At 38.0% G+C, this 16,674-nt stretch overlaps 1 protein-coding gene across 1 annotated transcript in view; it reads left to right on the forward strand.

Moving 5' to 3' along the window:
• The first annotated feature begins 278 nt into the window (after nucleotides 1-278).
• The window catches only part of LOC136877072 (growth hormone-inducible transmembrane protein), a 48,939-nt gene continuing 32,543 nt past the window's right edge, over nucleotides 279-16,674 (forward strand). Inside the window, exons 1-4 of the mRNA XM_067150889.2 lie at nucleotides 279-436; nucleotides 5,153-5,356; nucleotides 14,576-14,687; nucleotides 14,797-14,938. Of these exons, the coding sequence (XP_067006990.2) occupies nucleotides 5,158-5,356; nucleotides 14,576-14,687; nucleotides 14,797-14,938 (453 nt within the window). The 5' untranslated portion in view covers nucleotides 279-436; nucleotides 5,153-5,157. The remainder of the gene's footprint in view (nucleotides 437-5,152; nucleotides 5,357-14,575; nucleotides 14,688-14,796; nucleotides 14,939-16,674) is intronic.

Genomic DNA, 16,674 nt, shown 5'->3' on the forward strand with positions numbered 1-16,674 from the left:
TACTTACCCGTGAAAGGAAATGCCAGATCCTTTTTTGAAGGTCTCCTTGCATCCATACGCTACGCAATAGTGCACCATCGCTTCATTAACAGTAGCTAAAAGTCACTTTTAAGTACGCTGATCACTATTCTCGCCTATAACACAATGTTCAAAACTCTCGCACTACCCACCAGTCAGCTGATTGAGATCTTTGCTTCAAGAATGTGACGTCATCAGCCATCTATTGGATATATGATCGAAGCTCTTTGATCCAGAATTTTCTTTAGCGAATGAGCAAATGTTTCCCGAAGCCTTATCTTCTTAGATGCGCAGGTCGAGTTAATGCAGTTGACGTAATTTTGTCGCGAGGAGTGAAATCGATCTTAAGCTCGCTCTTTGGATTCATTTAAAAATTTACAAGTGTTATTTGCAGTTTTGAAGGAACAGTGAACACGAGGTAACATATGATTATGGTGGTCTTAATTGTATTTTCATCTAGTCTTCACTCTTTGATCCATGTTGTTGAAGTGTCAATGTTAAAGGTTAGGATTGTTGTGCAGCGGAAGTATTATCGTAATTACTCTAATTATACTAACTGCCTGCTTATAAGTGTTTAATCTGGGACTGCTTACTGCCTTATAGATACGTCATTCATGCATTCTTTTCTGAAAATGGGGAGGGATTGGGTGTTAACTTCTCTTGTGCAATTTTGTCTTATTGCAGCATTTAGTTTTGCAGTCAGTTAGCGCATATATATACTTTGTGGCCTGTATCATTACCGCACGTTGTGTCACTAAGGTATATATGGAGTTTATCATTTATGACTTGCTTGATATCGTTCTGTTCTTCATTTCGTAAGCCTGTGAGCAATTTTCACGAAATCCGTTGTTCAGATGATATTTGTAAGCTTTGAGTTCAGAGAATAATTGGGTAGTATTTTATAATGATCCAATGACTAAGTCATTACAATTAATGAATTGTATGTTTCGGAAACTTTGGGTTCTGAATTGTGTTAAATACTGGTATATGCCGAGAGTTTGGTAGTTCAGTGAAGGGGAAGGAGCCGGCTTTTCACATCAAAATATTTTTCATTAGTTTTAACGTTATTAGTATACTGTAACTCTGTAATCTGTAAGGAACCAAGTTGCGTGCAGAACACTTGCCGTCTGGCTAAGAGTAAATTAAGACAGTTGTTCAGCACAGACCATACAGCCTTCTCCAGTTAACGTAAGCTTGTTGTGGTGGGAAGGCTCGTTTGCTCCTAGGAACTGAAGGTATCTATTCAGATATCAAACTTGCAAATGGTTTAATCAGCCTCTCTTAAGTTGCAAGGACGATAGTTTGGTTTATTGTAATGCCGTTGTATATTACTCAACACTAAAACTTTTGTACGTGGTTCGTGCGGTATAGGTTATTGGTGCATTATGGCGGCAGCTCCGATGAGTTTGCAGGCTGGCTAACATCTGCATTATGCACAGCTACTGAATAACATGAAAGATTACAGTTACAAAATATTGATATGGACAAGACCAATGGTCTGGTTAGGTTGGGCGTGGCTAGTTGAAGAAAATTCAACTGGATTGGTTAGGTCCGGGTAGTGATTGACAAGATCATTGGGACTAGGGTCAAGCAAATGTGTCTGGGGTTTAACCATCTAGCATATCTTGGAAGTCCTGCTAAAATGTCATTCCATTAAGATTTTTGAACCGGGCGAGTTGGCCGTGCGCGTAGAGGCGCGCGGCTGTGAGCTTGCATCCGGGAGATAGTAGGTTCGAATCCCACTATCGGCAGCCCTGAAAATGGTTTTCCGTGGTTTCCCATTTTCACACCAGGCAAATGCTGGGGCTGTACCTTACTTAAGGCCACGGCCGCTTCCTTCCAACTCCTAGTCCTTTCCTATCCCATCGTCGCCATAAGACCTATCTGTGTCGGTGCGACGTAAAGCCCCTAGCAAAAAAAAAAAAAAGATTTTTGAAACATGGTTTTCTTACTTTTGACAAAGATGGCAGCCTTGTGGGAACTCATGATGCGAGTTCCATTATAAAGACAGCTGACCCAATACGGGCAATAGCAACATAGAAAATCATTTTATACGTTAGTGTTGTGTTCTTTTTAATTCTATGCAATGTACAGACAAAATCTTACGTTTTAATTCCTCTACACCTAAATTTTTTAAACTGTAGCCTGTAATTATTAGCCTGGGTTACGTCGCTCATTCCTGTCTACGAAATGTCACTGTAAAATTTGTCACAAATGGAACATAATAGCTTTTACACAGTTGAAGTCTAAAATCTGCAGTAAATTAAGAAATATTTTATTTTTGGTGAACATTATGTATACCTGCTTTACTACTTTACAAGTACTTTTGGTGCTACGCTCATAGTAACACACGTATGTCTTTTGATTGTCTTATATTTTCAACAATTTTGTGTGTGATGTCTGTGTTCACTGAAGATCTTTGCTTTTGTTTTATTGCTTCAGGTGTCAATGACATAATTTCCTGAATTGTATCGCGATATGCAAGATTTAATAGGCGACAAAAAGCTACAGCCAATGTACATAAGAATTCTGTGGACTAGTGATTTATTGGGCCAGGGATCATGCTATTTTTCTTATCGTGAATGCTATTGACCTCCATTTTGCTGTTTCAACTGGCCACTCTAGTCATATGGACAAAGATAAGAGTCCACAGACATAGCACTCCCATTTCTCGGTGCTAGCCCTGGACTTCAAGAAATTAACAAAAGATGGCACCAGCAGCGAAATACAACATAAAGGAGACCTGTATACAGGCCTTAAGTGCGTATTTATATTTCTCTAATAACGACGGTATTCCTTAATTTACTGCAGATTTTTCATTTCATTTAAGTAAAAGCAATTATGTTCCATTTGTGACAAATTTTAGATAGGAATGCGTGATGTAACCATTAGCCTGAGCAGATCTGCGTGTGAGCATTTTTCCCAGCGCTTTTTGTCAGCATCATTTTATAATAATTTTGAGGTGCTGGAAAGAAGGAAATCAACTTTGGGCTTTTCCCTGACATTATTCATCCAATGATGTAATTTGTTCTTTTGCTTATAAATTGATTACAAACTGTCACCAATTAGGTTGTGTCTAGTCTGTAGTTTTTGTAGGTTTTGTAGGCTACTGAGAACATTTGCAAGCTTTTTTTTTTTTCTCAGCATGGATTTGGAGCATTCTCAAAATGTGGATCATTTATTGCTGAGGTCCAGTATATACTTCAACTGTAATTTTTTCATTAGTCATTCTGCCATATGCACTGTATATGTATTTGTAACAGTCACCATTTTTATCTAGAGCACATATAAACTTTGACATACCGGTAATACCTAATTTAATATGCATTGGAAGGAATAATATTTGGAACCAGCAAGGTGGCTATGTGGTTTGGGTCACGTAGCCTATCAGCTTGCTTTCTATAGACGGCAGCCCTGTAGATGGTATTTGTGGTTTTCCATTTTCACACCAGGCAATTGTTTGTTCTGTACCTTAAGGCCACAGTCACTTCCTTTCTTCTCTTAATTCTCTCTGTCCTATCGCATCGTTGCCATAAAACCTGTTTGTGTTGGTGCAAAACTAACCTTTTGCAAAAATAAATATTTGAAACATTTTGTAAGCACTTCACATTTCACATTCTTCAAGCCAGCAGATAGGAATCTTCAGAGATGCCATTTTTTCCCCCATTGCAGGTGGTAAGTCTTTTCCTGACTGTGGCCTTTACATAGGTAATGGTGTAGCCCACTAACAGGCATACTAATGATCTTCGTAGTTAATGCATCAAGCTCGATAGCTGCAGTCGCTTAAGTGCGGCCAGTATCCAGTATTCGGGAAATAGTAGGTTCAAACCCCACTGTCAACAGCCCTGAAGATGGTTTTCTGTGGTTTCCCATTTTCACACCAGGCAAATGCTGGGGCTGTACCTTAATTAAGGCCACGGCCGCTTCCTTCTCAGTCCTAGCCCTTTCCTGTCTCATCGTCGCCATAAGACACATCTGTGTCGGTGCGACGTGAAGCCAGTAGCGTAGTTGGTGCACTGCAGCAAACACAACTTCAATAAATTTCCTTTATATGGATGAAATGAGCAGCAGAAATTGATCAAGGTATTTCCATTGTGAAGTAATATAGCTTAAGCTTGATTCTGAAGAATTGATAAAGTCTCCAGTTGGAGGCCCTATTGTTCACTCTGGGTCACTCTCATACCTTGCAAAGATATATAATGTCCTGTTCCCATTTTATGCCATGTGAAAGCAGTGGGGCACAAGCAAATTTTTGTCAGAGTCCTGAGCCTGAAAGTTCTGCACATCCCTAATTAATTTCAAATGAACGAAGTCATTAGTTCTGGCCAAGTAAATAACTGTGGTGTGCTGTTACTAACGCTGGATTGAAAGTCATCACTGTCTGAATGCGACATTTACTGCTTTGGATCACTGTATGTGCTTCTTTGTGGACCTGATGAAGGTATTTCTCATAGCAGATAGACTGTGTCTTTCTTGTTCTTTAACCTGTGGTACTTTATCCTAGTAACTGAGCTTTAATGCCGAACTAAGCAAAAGGTGAGTAATCACAAAATCTGTGATCTTTCTTCATTGTTTGCATAAAATATGTCCCACAAATATAACAGATGTGTTTATGCAACCATGTGAAGGTATGGTTTGTACTTGACTACATTCTAATGGGGCCAGTGCGTCCAATCATTCACAGATATATTCCATTTCTTTTGTGTGCAGAAATAAAAACATATTCTGTGATATGTTTGTTTTTAGCATCATTATCAGGTTGCCTTTCTGATGCTTCTTTTTAAACATCTCTTTATGTATCCTGTTTCACTGTTAATGCGTGGACTACTGTTTAAATATAAGGTCTTGAATTCCAGATATTTTAAATTACTGGAAAACCAGGTGTGATAGAAATAAATTACATTTTTAGATTTGTTTTACGGGTATTTTATAGTGTTCTGAAAGCTTGCAAGTTATATTGTATTTTCAGAGTTGTGCAAACAAAATCAGTTTGGAGATGTCATTCATTGTTAGACATAAAAATCCATACAGTACTGTTACTATTACCTGCAAGTATAACTCTGTACATGTTTGTCTTTCATTGTTCTGGATTAACTACTGAAAGCGAGAGTTTATCTACATTTTTCTGTTGCAGAAACCATGTTAATCGCAAGGATTTGCCAAGTATCTTTGGCACCCATTGCAAGGACATCAGGAGTGAGGATCCTAATAAAACCATACACACCCAAACAAGGATTGTTCCGCACTTTTGCCGATGATGCAGAGAATTCATTCAGAACACGTTTGGCCAGGAGGCGGACCCTACGAGAACAAGCAATGGCTCCTGCTGGCGAAACTGGTAAGGGAATTTTTCTTCTTTCTTCTTCTAGTGCTGTCTCGTCTCAGAAGGAACAGTCCTTAGGGAAATTAATATTCATTTCAACTTAGGATGTTGAAATACTGGTAACTCGATCAAGCCCTAAATTAAAAAACTTCAACTTATTTTCATACTTAATTCTTGTAAAGTTATTCTCCTGTGGAAGTATTTAGAATTGATGAAAGTTTATCAGACTTTGCAAGATTAATGCCTTAAATTTACATCCAAATTTTCCAGCTTGTTGATGAAGACTTCCAATGAATTATTGAATCTTATTAGCTTGTGTTTCTTCCTTGCATCAAAAAATGTAGTTTATTCCGGTAGTGTGGCTCAGATGGTTGAGGCGCTGGCCTTCTGACCCAAGCTTGGTAGGTTCGATCCTGGCTCAGTCCGGTGGTATTTGAAGGTGCTCAGATATGTCAGGCTTGTGTTGGTAGATTTACTGGCACGTAAAAAGAACTCCTGCGGGACTAAATTCCGGCACCTCTGCGTCTCCAAAAACTGTAAGAAAAGTATTATTATTCTGGTACTGTAATATCAGCTGAGTAGGGTACATGATAAATTCTTAAGGCACTGGCCAAGCATAATATCCCACTTTACTCACTTGGGCGATCTATGGCTGATTTTTAATTAATTTTATTGGGTAACTCCAAAGGTGTTGTTGACATGCCAACATTGTAGACATGGCTTGTTGAATGCAACATTTTCTGCCCTTCAACAATCCTACCTCTGCCAGGTTTGAACCTATGATCTTGATCTCTCTGCCAGTTGATGGGAAATATACATTTTTTTTTTTTTTTTTTTTTGACGGTTTTACATTGATTACTGGATAAGGCTGATTTTTTTTTTTTTTTTTTTTTCCTTAGCATCTCCTTTATTTTTCCAACAAAATACTTACGGGCATTCAAAAAGAATAGTGATTGAGCTTGGTTTCAAATTTTTCTGTCCAAAGGTTTTAAAAAACCAACTGATCTTTCTGGAAGAATGTCAGCCGAATACATATGCTCTGAACTGTTTATGGCAAGAACTGATATTTTATACTTGTGAAGTGACCTCTGGCGACTCAGGTTCACATTTCACACACTGTTTTCGTTTTCTTCATACAGTGACAGCAGTAAAGCTGCTTCCTTTTCTCCATAACTGTATTTGTAGGAAAATCTGCTTCAAAATGTCCCATCACATCATAACTGGAATAGATTCTTTAGATGGCGTTCTTCTGGTCGAACCTACCTGGCGATTTGATTCTATCTAGAATAGCTGTTGCAATCTGTTGGCGAAATGCTAAGTAGTCTAGCTTACCTCCATCAGCTGGGTAAAGCTACCAAGCATTGAGTTCTGCTGCTTCAGTTCAATGTTCAGTTTGGCAAAGTACCATTTGTTTCCTCTGATCAACACCCAATAGGGCTAAATGTACTGATCTGCTCCGTCAGTGCTTGTTGCAATTGTGAATGAACCTTGGTTGGTCAGTTAGTGTCCGTTTCTTCTGCTGCTCTGTCGCTTTACGAGTTGGAGTGATAGTGTGAAAATTAGTGGCCACAATAATCAGTTATTCTGTGTAGCTACTAATATGGAATCTGAAATCAAAATATCCTTGAGGGGGGGCGGACGACCTTCGATGTTAGGCCCCTTGAAAACAACAATCATATCCTTGAGGCTTCTTTTCCAAGTCGCCTCCTGCCAGTATGTCGCAGACCTTGGTGATTCATTTATCGTACCAGTGGCCTGTATATTATTTTCTTCTTCGCAAGTCTTTCAGAACGGGTAGTGCGCTAGCTCGAATATTCTATTACCTTCTCGATACTTTAAATTTATTGGCTATGGGTCCCGCATTCGAGAAAGGATCACCAGATTACAATAGCAGAAAACCCTAACCTACGCAGTGGATGTCTCCTACCTGTAATTTGGTTAGTCTTCGCATTTGACTCACAAGGATACGCAAATAATCAACGCCGACAAGTACCATAATATTCAAACACGCATCACTTATAACTAGATTCTTATCCTATGAAGTCATTAAAAAAAGGAATTAAGTTTTACAATATAATACTTATTTTAAAATAAAGTAGAAATTGAAGAAAATGCCTAGTATGTTATGAATTATTTCTTGAAAAAATAAGTAATAGTTGACTTCGTGCTTCAATTAATCATCGAAATGTATTCAAAATTAGATCTCTAACTGAATAAAGAAAATTACATCACATAATATTTACAATATTGACTGAGAGTTATTAAATGTGTCGGACGCAGATTCCAAAGTCTGATTAAATCACAAATAAAATTAGAATCTCATCTTTCATCTTATCAATCATTGCTTGAAATTGTTCCTAAAATCTTACTAACTTTTTCTCAAACATTCATTAATAGGGGCCGTATTTTCTGGTAATAGCGATACGCACGAAATTTTTCATATCTTCTTTCTAGCCTATATATGACTTGTAGGTACAGTACCATATTTTGGCGAAATGAACTCGCGAAATCTGATTTATTACGCGAATCGCGCAAATAATCACAAAATATACCCCACTTGGTACGAAAAATGCGAAATCGTATCGGAAAAGATCTCCAATAAACGTTTAAATGCTTCTGAGAACTTGACTATAGTAGTTTCCTTCTCAGTTGATTGATGGTACTGTGTATTCTCTACACAAATGCACACAAAGTGATGAGCCCTGTGTATCGGAGGTATGTGCATTCAGCTCCGCGATCTCCAAGGCAATCATTAAAAATCGATATGTTATCGATTACAGCAAATGGCGTTGTGTTCGTAGCAAGATCGGTTGTAGATACAGCAGTGGGCATTATACTCTTTCGCAGTGAGAGTTCGCCACTTATGAAACTTTATCAGCAAATATCCAGCATTTAAGTACAAAAATGCTGAAAACTAAAGTCACAACAGTTTTTCCGAGGGCCGAGGAATACAACAGTGAGGCCTTCTATGTATATGATGCTGCAAGAAAGATTCTAATGTGTAAGTACTGTAATGTTCGCATTACGTGAAAACGAAGAGACACGTGCGATAAATACTGTAGAGAATCAGAAACACACAAAAGAAGAATGAAGCAAATGAACATAATTTTAAGCGGCAAATAACAATCGGCGATACTTTACACATCGCAAAGGAGTTGAAAAGTGGTAGAGAGCAATTTGTAATAGACACAACAAAAGCATTCATGTAAACCAGCATTTCTATAGAAAAACTGGATAATCCTGGCATGAGGACATGGATGAATATAAAAGGGAAGATAAATAATACCGACTTTATTATGAAATATGACGATATTAGTAGGCCTATTCTAAATAAATCGCACCGAGCTCGATAGCTGCAGTCGCTTAAGTGCGGCCAGTATCCAGTAATCGGGAGATAGTGGGTTCGAGCCCCACTGTCGGCAGCCCTGGAGATGGTTTTCGGTGGTTTCCCATTTTCACACCAGGCAAATGCCGGGGCTGTGCCTTAATTAAGGCCACGGCCGCTTCCTTCCAATTCCTAGGTCTTTCCTATCCCATCGTCGCCGTAAGACATATCTGTGCCGGTGCGACGTAAAGCAAATAGCAAAAAAAAATCGCCTGGTTGAGTTGTAATAATGTTATTGTTTTTACGTCCCACTAACTACTTTTACGGTTTTCGGAGACACCGAGATGTCGCAATGTTGTCCCACAGGAGTTCTTTACGCACCAATAAAACTAGTAACACGGGGCTGACGTATTTGAGCACCGGACTGAGCCAGGATTGAACCTACCAACTTGGGCTCAAAAAGCCAACGCCTTAACTGTCAGAGTTACTCATCCCTGGCCGGGGAACATCAGCATATCCATAAATATCCTCCAGGGATATATGGTTTTGCAAAATGCAGTGAAAGCACGTCTGACAGAAGAGAAGAAAGAAGACATTGTTAGTGAAGTTTTAGGAGGTTCGATAGAAGACCACAGTAAATTTGCACCAAGTGTTCGCAAGCATTATGGTTTCCGACGTCTAATGTGGTCAGTGAAAGGGGCTGCTTTGTTTAAAAAAATATACTTTCTGACTCGCACAACTCTGAATCCTGATAATGTTGAAACCATGCATAGTTTTTACTTTGGAGACAAGTCATTCATAAATGTAAAAACGTGTAGAACCAAACCAAACCCCACGGCACTTAACGCCCTGAAAGGGCCTTGGCCTGCCCAGTGGCCGCTGCTCAGCCTGATGGCCTGCAGATTACGAGTTGTCGTGTGGTCAGCACGACGCATCCTCTCGGCCGTTATTCTGGGCTTTCGAGACCAGGGCCGCCATCTCACCGTCAGATAGCTCCTCAATTCTAATCAGGTAGGCTGAGTGGACCTCGAACCAACCCTTAGGTCGAGAGAAAAATCCCTGACCTGGCTGCGAATTGAACCCGGGGCCTCCTGGCGAGAGGCAGGCACGCAACCCCTACACCACATGACCGGCAAAAAAGTGTTAGGCTATGTATAAATTCCTAACTTCCGCCTAACTTCGTTTTGAGGTTTCAGTGATTTATATAGGCCTGCCGGTATTTATTTCTATAGCATTCTGTATATTTGGTGGTTCTAAGGTTTAATAACAATTTAATACATTACAAGTGTTCACTTTAAAACTCCTAATCACAAAATTAGTCAGATTTACCCCATACCATAAGGAATATTTCACAAGAAACATCGATCAGTATGACAATTTATTTCACGAAATACCTACCGAAATAGTGTTAGTTTTTACACCGAAATCAACAGTTTTATTTCACCAAAAAATAAGGCCCTTATTCATTAATTAGCACACAGTATGATAGATTTACTTGGATGAAGCTGTTCATGCCCAATTATTAACAACTTGGTTGTGAGAAAATATAAATAAATAAAAAAATAATATAATTTAAATTATTTAACATGGTTCACTTGGGTTGCACATTCCTAATATTCTTTCAAAATTCTTGGTGTCGCATTTCATAAGCGAAGAAAGGTAAATCATTAAGTCATTACATCCTTAAAAATAATATGATTGAAACATCATAACTAATATTTACTCAACTTGTTAATTTGGGGTAGGTATAAATTAAGTGCTCATACGGTGGTTATACATGTTGTAATACTGTGCTATCATCCATATTTGACGGTCATTTAACACAATTATGCTGGATATCAGGGGATTTAGCTTTTAAGAAGATGCTATCAATTACTAATAGCCTTCAATTTCGAAGAACAGTTACCAGTGATATCAATTAACGTACTACAGTAGGCTTCCTAGCTTTCCTATTCAAAGTGAGAATACTTGTGGTTAGAAAAAACATAAGTATAGGCTAATTCTGTGCCACTCCTGTTATCAAGAATTATCTGATGTACTAAGTAAATGTCAACATAGGAACATTATGAAGATTGTAATCAACGCTATACATGGCTTATCCAAAGATTAAGGGGTGATTGAGAACAAAACATAGCCTTCTTCCATCTCAAAATACGTAAACTGAAATAATATTGTCGCTAAACTAAACAATAACTTCATCTACATCGAAGCAATAATCACCAACATTATTCATCATCTTCTCATACCATTATTTGCATATAAATCATTCATCTCCTATTATACTTCACATTACCATAAACGCATTAATTCATTTCAACTTAACGTATACCATACTAGCATTATTACTCATTCATTCTATTATCTTATGTTCTCAATCTTTCAACAATTCCGTAAAATATTTTCTAGCCAGTTCTCAAATTCAACATACGATCTAATTTCCTCTTTACTTCACGTCACCTGTTCTAAAATAAACCTGGCGTTTACCACAATGTCTTATAGTATTCACATTAAGATTATCTTAACCTCCTCTTACTCAATACGGACAGCATTGCGAATAGAATATTAACTGCTTCCTACATAACGGATTTGATATTTGTCAGATGAATACCTACTAAACTCTAACATACCTATGAGTTGTGTTCTCATGTAACATCACTTCTTTGATAATATTTACGATAGCACTTCGTTCACGTTTCGATAAATGAGAATAAAAATATAGCATAGCACTCTCCAAAATCAAACAAATAACATTTTTATTAATGACTATAATGACTTATCTTTCTCCGTACTCCCTCGTCATCACGTCTTGGTGGTTAGACATGCGGGCTTGGTTCATGGCATTTCCCTCATCCTTTTGGGAACATCTGGGATAATCTCGGGTCGTTGCCTGTCATCATAGGCTAGACTTGTCATCTCGTGTCGCCATAACCTAGGTAGCTCTGCCTTCACATTTTAGTGCATGATGTCTTCGGCCTCTTGCGCTGTTAAAACAGAATAAGACTTCAGCATGGTTAGTTTTGTCATCTTAAGGACACAGTCTGTCAATCTATGGATAATATGAGTATTGCTCCTCAAAAATAATCTTTTACAATGCTTTAGGATTTGCAGTATGTATGTGAATATTTCAACTTGACTAAGATATTGGGTTCTCTGTCTTGCGCTCTTGTTATTATGTAGCTTCCTAAAAATAAACTCCGTCGGCTAACACGTCGTCTTGCAAGGAATGTGATGTAGTAATGTGGAAGTCTTTCTGTCTGCTGGAATAATTCTCTATTTTTGCGGATCTAAATATCCTTCAACGTCAGCGTCTTGCAAAAAACTCGTAGACTATTATTTTATTATATTTGCGTCTTTAACTTTCGCTTTGGTGCTACTATCCTTCCTCTTCAGCAGTCTTGAGTGACGTTTTATTTCTGTACCTTCAGTAAGAATTGAATGTTTTCTCAGTAATAAATTTAAACAATCTTCTCGTGTCTTTCTTTGTCACCGCCTTCTATGGTTCTTTCTCAAGTACCTGACAAAAATATTATCCCTTTGACATTTAGGAATGCTTTGATGTTTTAACACTGACGTTCTCACATCTTAGATTCCATTTTCGTTCCAGTCAGACTTCATTGAGAACAGTGAAATGGCACAGTAGTGATGTTAAAATTGCCCAAATGGATTCCTTATGAGAGTTCTCAATCTGGTCAGCCTATGTCATAACACTGTAGCCTACATCCTTGTCGGAGGACTTAGTTTTGCGGCAGTGTTCCAGCTCGCTGATAAGGCTCAAACCATGACATATATCCATTGCTTGGTCCCCCGTACCAAGTGAGATGAACCTGACTTGCTGTATATTTGAAATTGCACTGTAGACGATAGGCATAGATTTTGCTAACGTAAGGAATAGAAGTATGCTTAGAGAAGCTATGCAATCAAAGTGCTGTGATTAATGGCTGATATTCTTCTGGAAGGATGATTACAGGAAATAGAATGTAGACCATTAGTTATCTTTTTGTAATCCCACATGACTGGTTAGGCTGTTCAAGGAACCTCCTGAGATGCCATAACATTGATCATTTCTACAAACAGTGTAAACATCAAGCAAATATACTAAACCATTTACGACAAATCATCCATTTTTAGTAACCCGCTCTTTTTAAGTTACTTGTGAAAAGCTGAGTCAACAATTGATATTGCATGGCTATTCGGTTAGAATGTGTTGTAAAGGCAAGGTAAACAGGTGAGAATTCAGTCAATGCTTCAAAAACTTATACAATATGTGAATATTTTTGCACCTCTGCACATATCCTTCTGGAAGTACATCAGCCTTATCTGGGTTAAGTTTTTTAGTTAATTTCCTGCTACAGTAAAACCTTGTTAATTCAAAGTCGTTGGGACGCAAAAATAGGATTTCGAATTACAAGATTTCGAATAAACCGCCAACTCTTAATTCAGAAATGCTATCCTTTGCTGTGTCAAAAAATATTCTAAGACCCATCCTGTATGCAGTTAACCTTAATTCACAGTTTAAACCTTTGATATGCCATGGAAAAAAACTTTCTAAAATATATCCAACAAGGTGCATGTACAGTATTAAAATTCACAATACAGTATTCACTTGGATAACTCCCTGACAAGCAGAAAATCACGCAACAAGAGAAAGAAAAAAAAAAAAAGCATGATTCAAAGACGAGGAGAAATCTCTGCTGGCTCCCCTGAGCAAGTCCTTTATTCATTGGATTACTGAACTGAATGCATTTTAGATGTCCTGTACTTGCGTGGGAAGTACCCGATGCCCTTAAAACGTGGTTTATTGAACTTTCTTATCACGTTGGGAGAAAGTCTCGCTTCAGTCTGCATTAGAACACAGTACGATTTCCTGCCATGGTACTTCTGTCGTAATTCAGAAATGCGAACCCTTGCTGCGTCACAATGTATTCTAAGACTCGTCAATGCACACAGTTACCTTGATTCACAGTTTAAACCTTTCAACTGCCTTGGAAAAACTGTTCCTGAGATGTATCCAACAAAGTGCATTTACATTATTCAAATAATGCACTTGGATTAATCCATGTCAAACATAACCTCACGCATTGAAAGAAAAAAATTGCATGATTCAAAGAAGAGGACAAATTATGCTGGCTCCCTTGTGCAAGTCCCTTATTCATTGGATTACTGTACTGAATGCATTTTACTTGTCCTGTACTTGCACGGAACGTGCCCGACGCCCTGAAAACATCATGGCTTATCGGACTTCCCTATGACGAGGGTAAGAAGTCTCGCTTCCATGTGCATTGCAACAGTGCAATGAGCCCCCTTGTAAAATTTCCCGGCTGTCACTTCCATCCTGTAAGATCATTTGGGCTTGGCATAAAAAAGATGCAGTTTCATCGGCATTGACAATATTATTCAGCGCGTACGAATTGATTATATGAGCCTCACTTTTCCGCCAAGTGTCGGCATCTCCGGTGTTCGCGGATTCTGCTTCTCCGCGCACTGCCTGCTACATGATATTATGGTGTTCCTTAAAACGCTGAATACAAAAGAATGGCGATTTCACTCAAACTTAGCAAATATGAAGCACACTGTAGACACACCGAAGTGAGTGAAAGTAATTAAATCTACCCCCAGCATGCTCCACATGATGCGGATAAATTTCAAATTTAAATTAATTTGAAAATATTTTTTTAATGTAAAGGCAGTTTTGAATTAAGAGACTGAATTTCAGTAATGGGACCGACATTGTTCTTCGAATTACGAATTAAACCATTTAAATAACATGCAAAACTGTACCTTACGTTTCCAGGAACGAGAGCTTCTTCGAATTAGGCAGGATTTTGAATTAACCTATCTTGAATTATCGAGGTTCTACTGTATTTAATTGATAACCTAACTGTTACCTTTCGTTGTGCAATTTTTTGTAGCATTCAATATTGGCCAAGGAGCTATGGTTGGAGGAGGAATTCTGGGATTAGGTGCTCTGTGTTACTATGGCCTTGGGCTATCGAAACAAGCTGGTGCTATAGATCAAGCTATGTAAGTACGTCCTGTATACCTTTCTTTTCAATATCCATTTGAAAGTACTGTGGTATTGTATATACTGTGTAGTAGTTGCTAGAAAGTTTATTTTGTGAATTTTTTGTAGGCTCTGGCCCCAGTATGTAAAGGATCGGATTAAAGCTACGTACATGTATTTTGGTGGATCCCTGGCTGTAACAGCATGTAGTGCCGTTGCTGTGCTTCGATCTCCAGCCATGATGAACCTTATGACTAAGAATTCCTTCTTGGTAGGTATCTTAACTTACTGTAAACATTATGTTTATCCGCATAATGTCTTTTGTGGTAGAAATTTGTACTGAAAGCATTACTCATTAGAACATGCATTATCTTAAATGTGAAGTATTCGGTAGCATCAGTAATAATGTAGGAAACCAGTAGAGATTACAAAGGGTGTATTGGTAGTTGATATAGATATTGATTCCCATAGGGAGCCTAAAATGTTTGTCCTGAATGAGTAAATTCATAATTCCAGTATACTGTTTCTCCAAATCAAAGACTACCCTGAATGCCAGATGACACGCCCCACTTTTTCTTTCAAAGAATAAAAAACAAATTCTTAAAAAATGCTTGCTGAAATCATATGAATGCCTTTCTTGTACAGTACGCATTTTTAGACTGTCGTCATGTCAACACCGAACATTGGCTTTAGTTATGCCATATTTTCTTGCGGCTGCACAATTATTCTTTATTTACGCAAATTTAATAACCATTAACTTACAATTGGCTGTTGATCTAAACAACTTGACTCTTGAAGGAGATTTAACAAATTTTCTTTGAACAGGTCACAAATTGATCCACCCGTGGGAAAGAATTGCGTATTGTCTCAGCAATGCTATTAAGAGCATGTGCCAAACAAGTTCTACAATGCCTTTCGGTGTTTGTCCTGATTTTACCATATAAGTACCGGAATCGGTATAAAATAAAAGCTGGTCGTAGTTGATAACAGATGGCCATAATAATTTCAATGAGTACATCATCCACTGCATTACAGTTACATTGTTAGTGGCCGGCAATTCATACACGTTAAGAAGATATGGTATTGTCTTTTGTTTCTTATTTAAGGCGCCCACAATTACATTAGTAATAAATTGGTCTTCAGAATCAGTGGTTTCATCAATAGACAACTACACAAACTGATCCGCTAATTCAATTTGTAAATTTGTCAATACGTTACTGTAACAACGTCCTACGTAAGTCTTGCGCAATGTACTTGTTTCAGGCATATATTGTCGAGTGTATTTGGCAAGAAAATGTTTTAATGTGGGGTTATTTTATGCAAGGGAATATCAGTAGCTAAAATGCTTGGCACAAGTCGTAAGAAAATTCAATTATCCTACTTCCTAAACACTCTGATAGTTGTTTTTGAACAGGCTCTTTATTTGTGAGTTTGGTAGTTAAATTCTTATGTTTTGCTGTGTTTGTGTTGAACTATTTGAAATCTTTTCTCACTTCCTATGGTTTTCTCTCATGCTCCACAGAACAGCAGATATTAAGTCGCCTGAAAAGTCCTGTCATTTAAAGAAATTTTTAACGGACACTTTATACGCGAAACATAGTTTGGTCACAACCAGTTCACAACACCGTTACAAGACTCGATGGACAGCCAGTCGACAGTTAAACATGAAACGCGATTCACTGCGTGACATAACTCCTCACCACATGACAAGTTGCGTCATCATGCTCAACATTACTGCCGACAGCAACCATATGAAAAAGACTGATTAAAAATATTGTTAAAACCATTAAACTAATTAAAATATGCCATATAGTTGCTAAAATATTAAAATGATGCATTTATAAAAATCACGAAAGTATGCAGTTATATGTACCATAAAAGCATGTTCAAATGACTGAAAATTCCATTATTCGTGCATAATTCCCTGTAATGGTAAACCAATATATAGAAGCTGTCGATGAGTACATCTATCTTGGACACACGATGAAACTTGGAAAAGACAACCAA

The sequence above is a fragment of the Anabrus simplex genome, chromosome 7 (assembly GCF_040414725.1).
Source record: "Anabrus simplex isolate iqAnaSimp1 chromosome 7, ASM4041472v1, whole genome shotgun sequence".
Taxonomy (NCBI): Eukaryota; Metazoa; Arthropoda; class Insecta; order Orthoptera; family Tettigoniidae; genus Anabrus; species Anabrus simplex.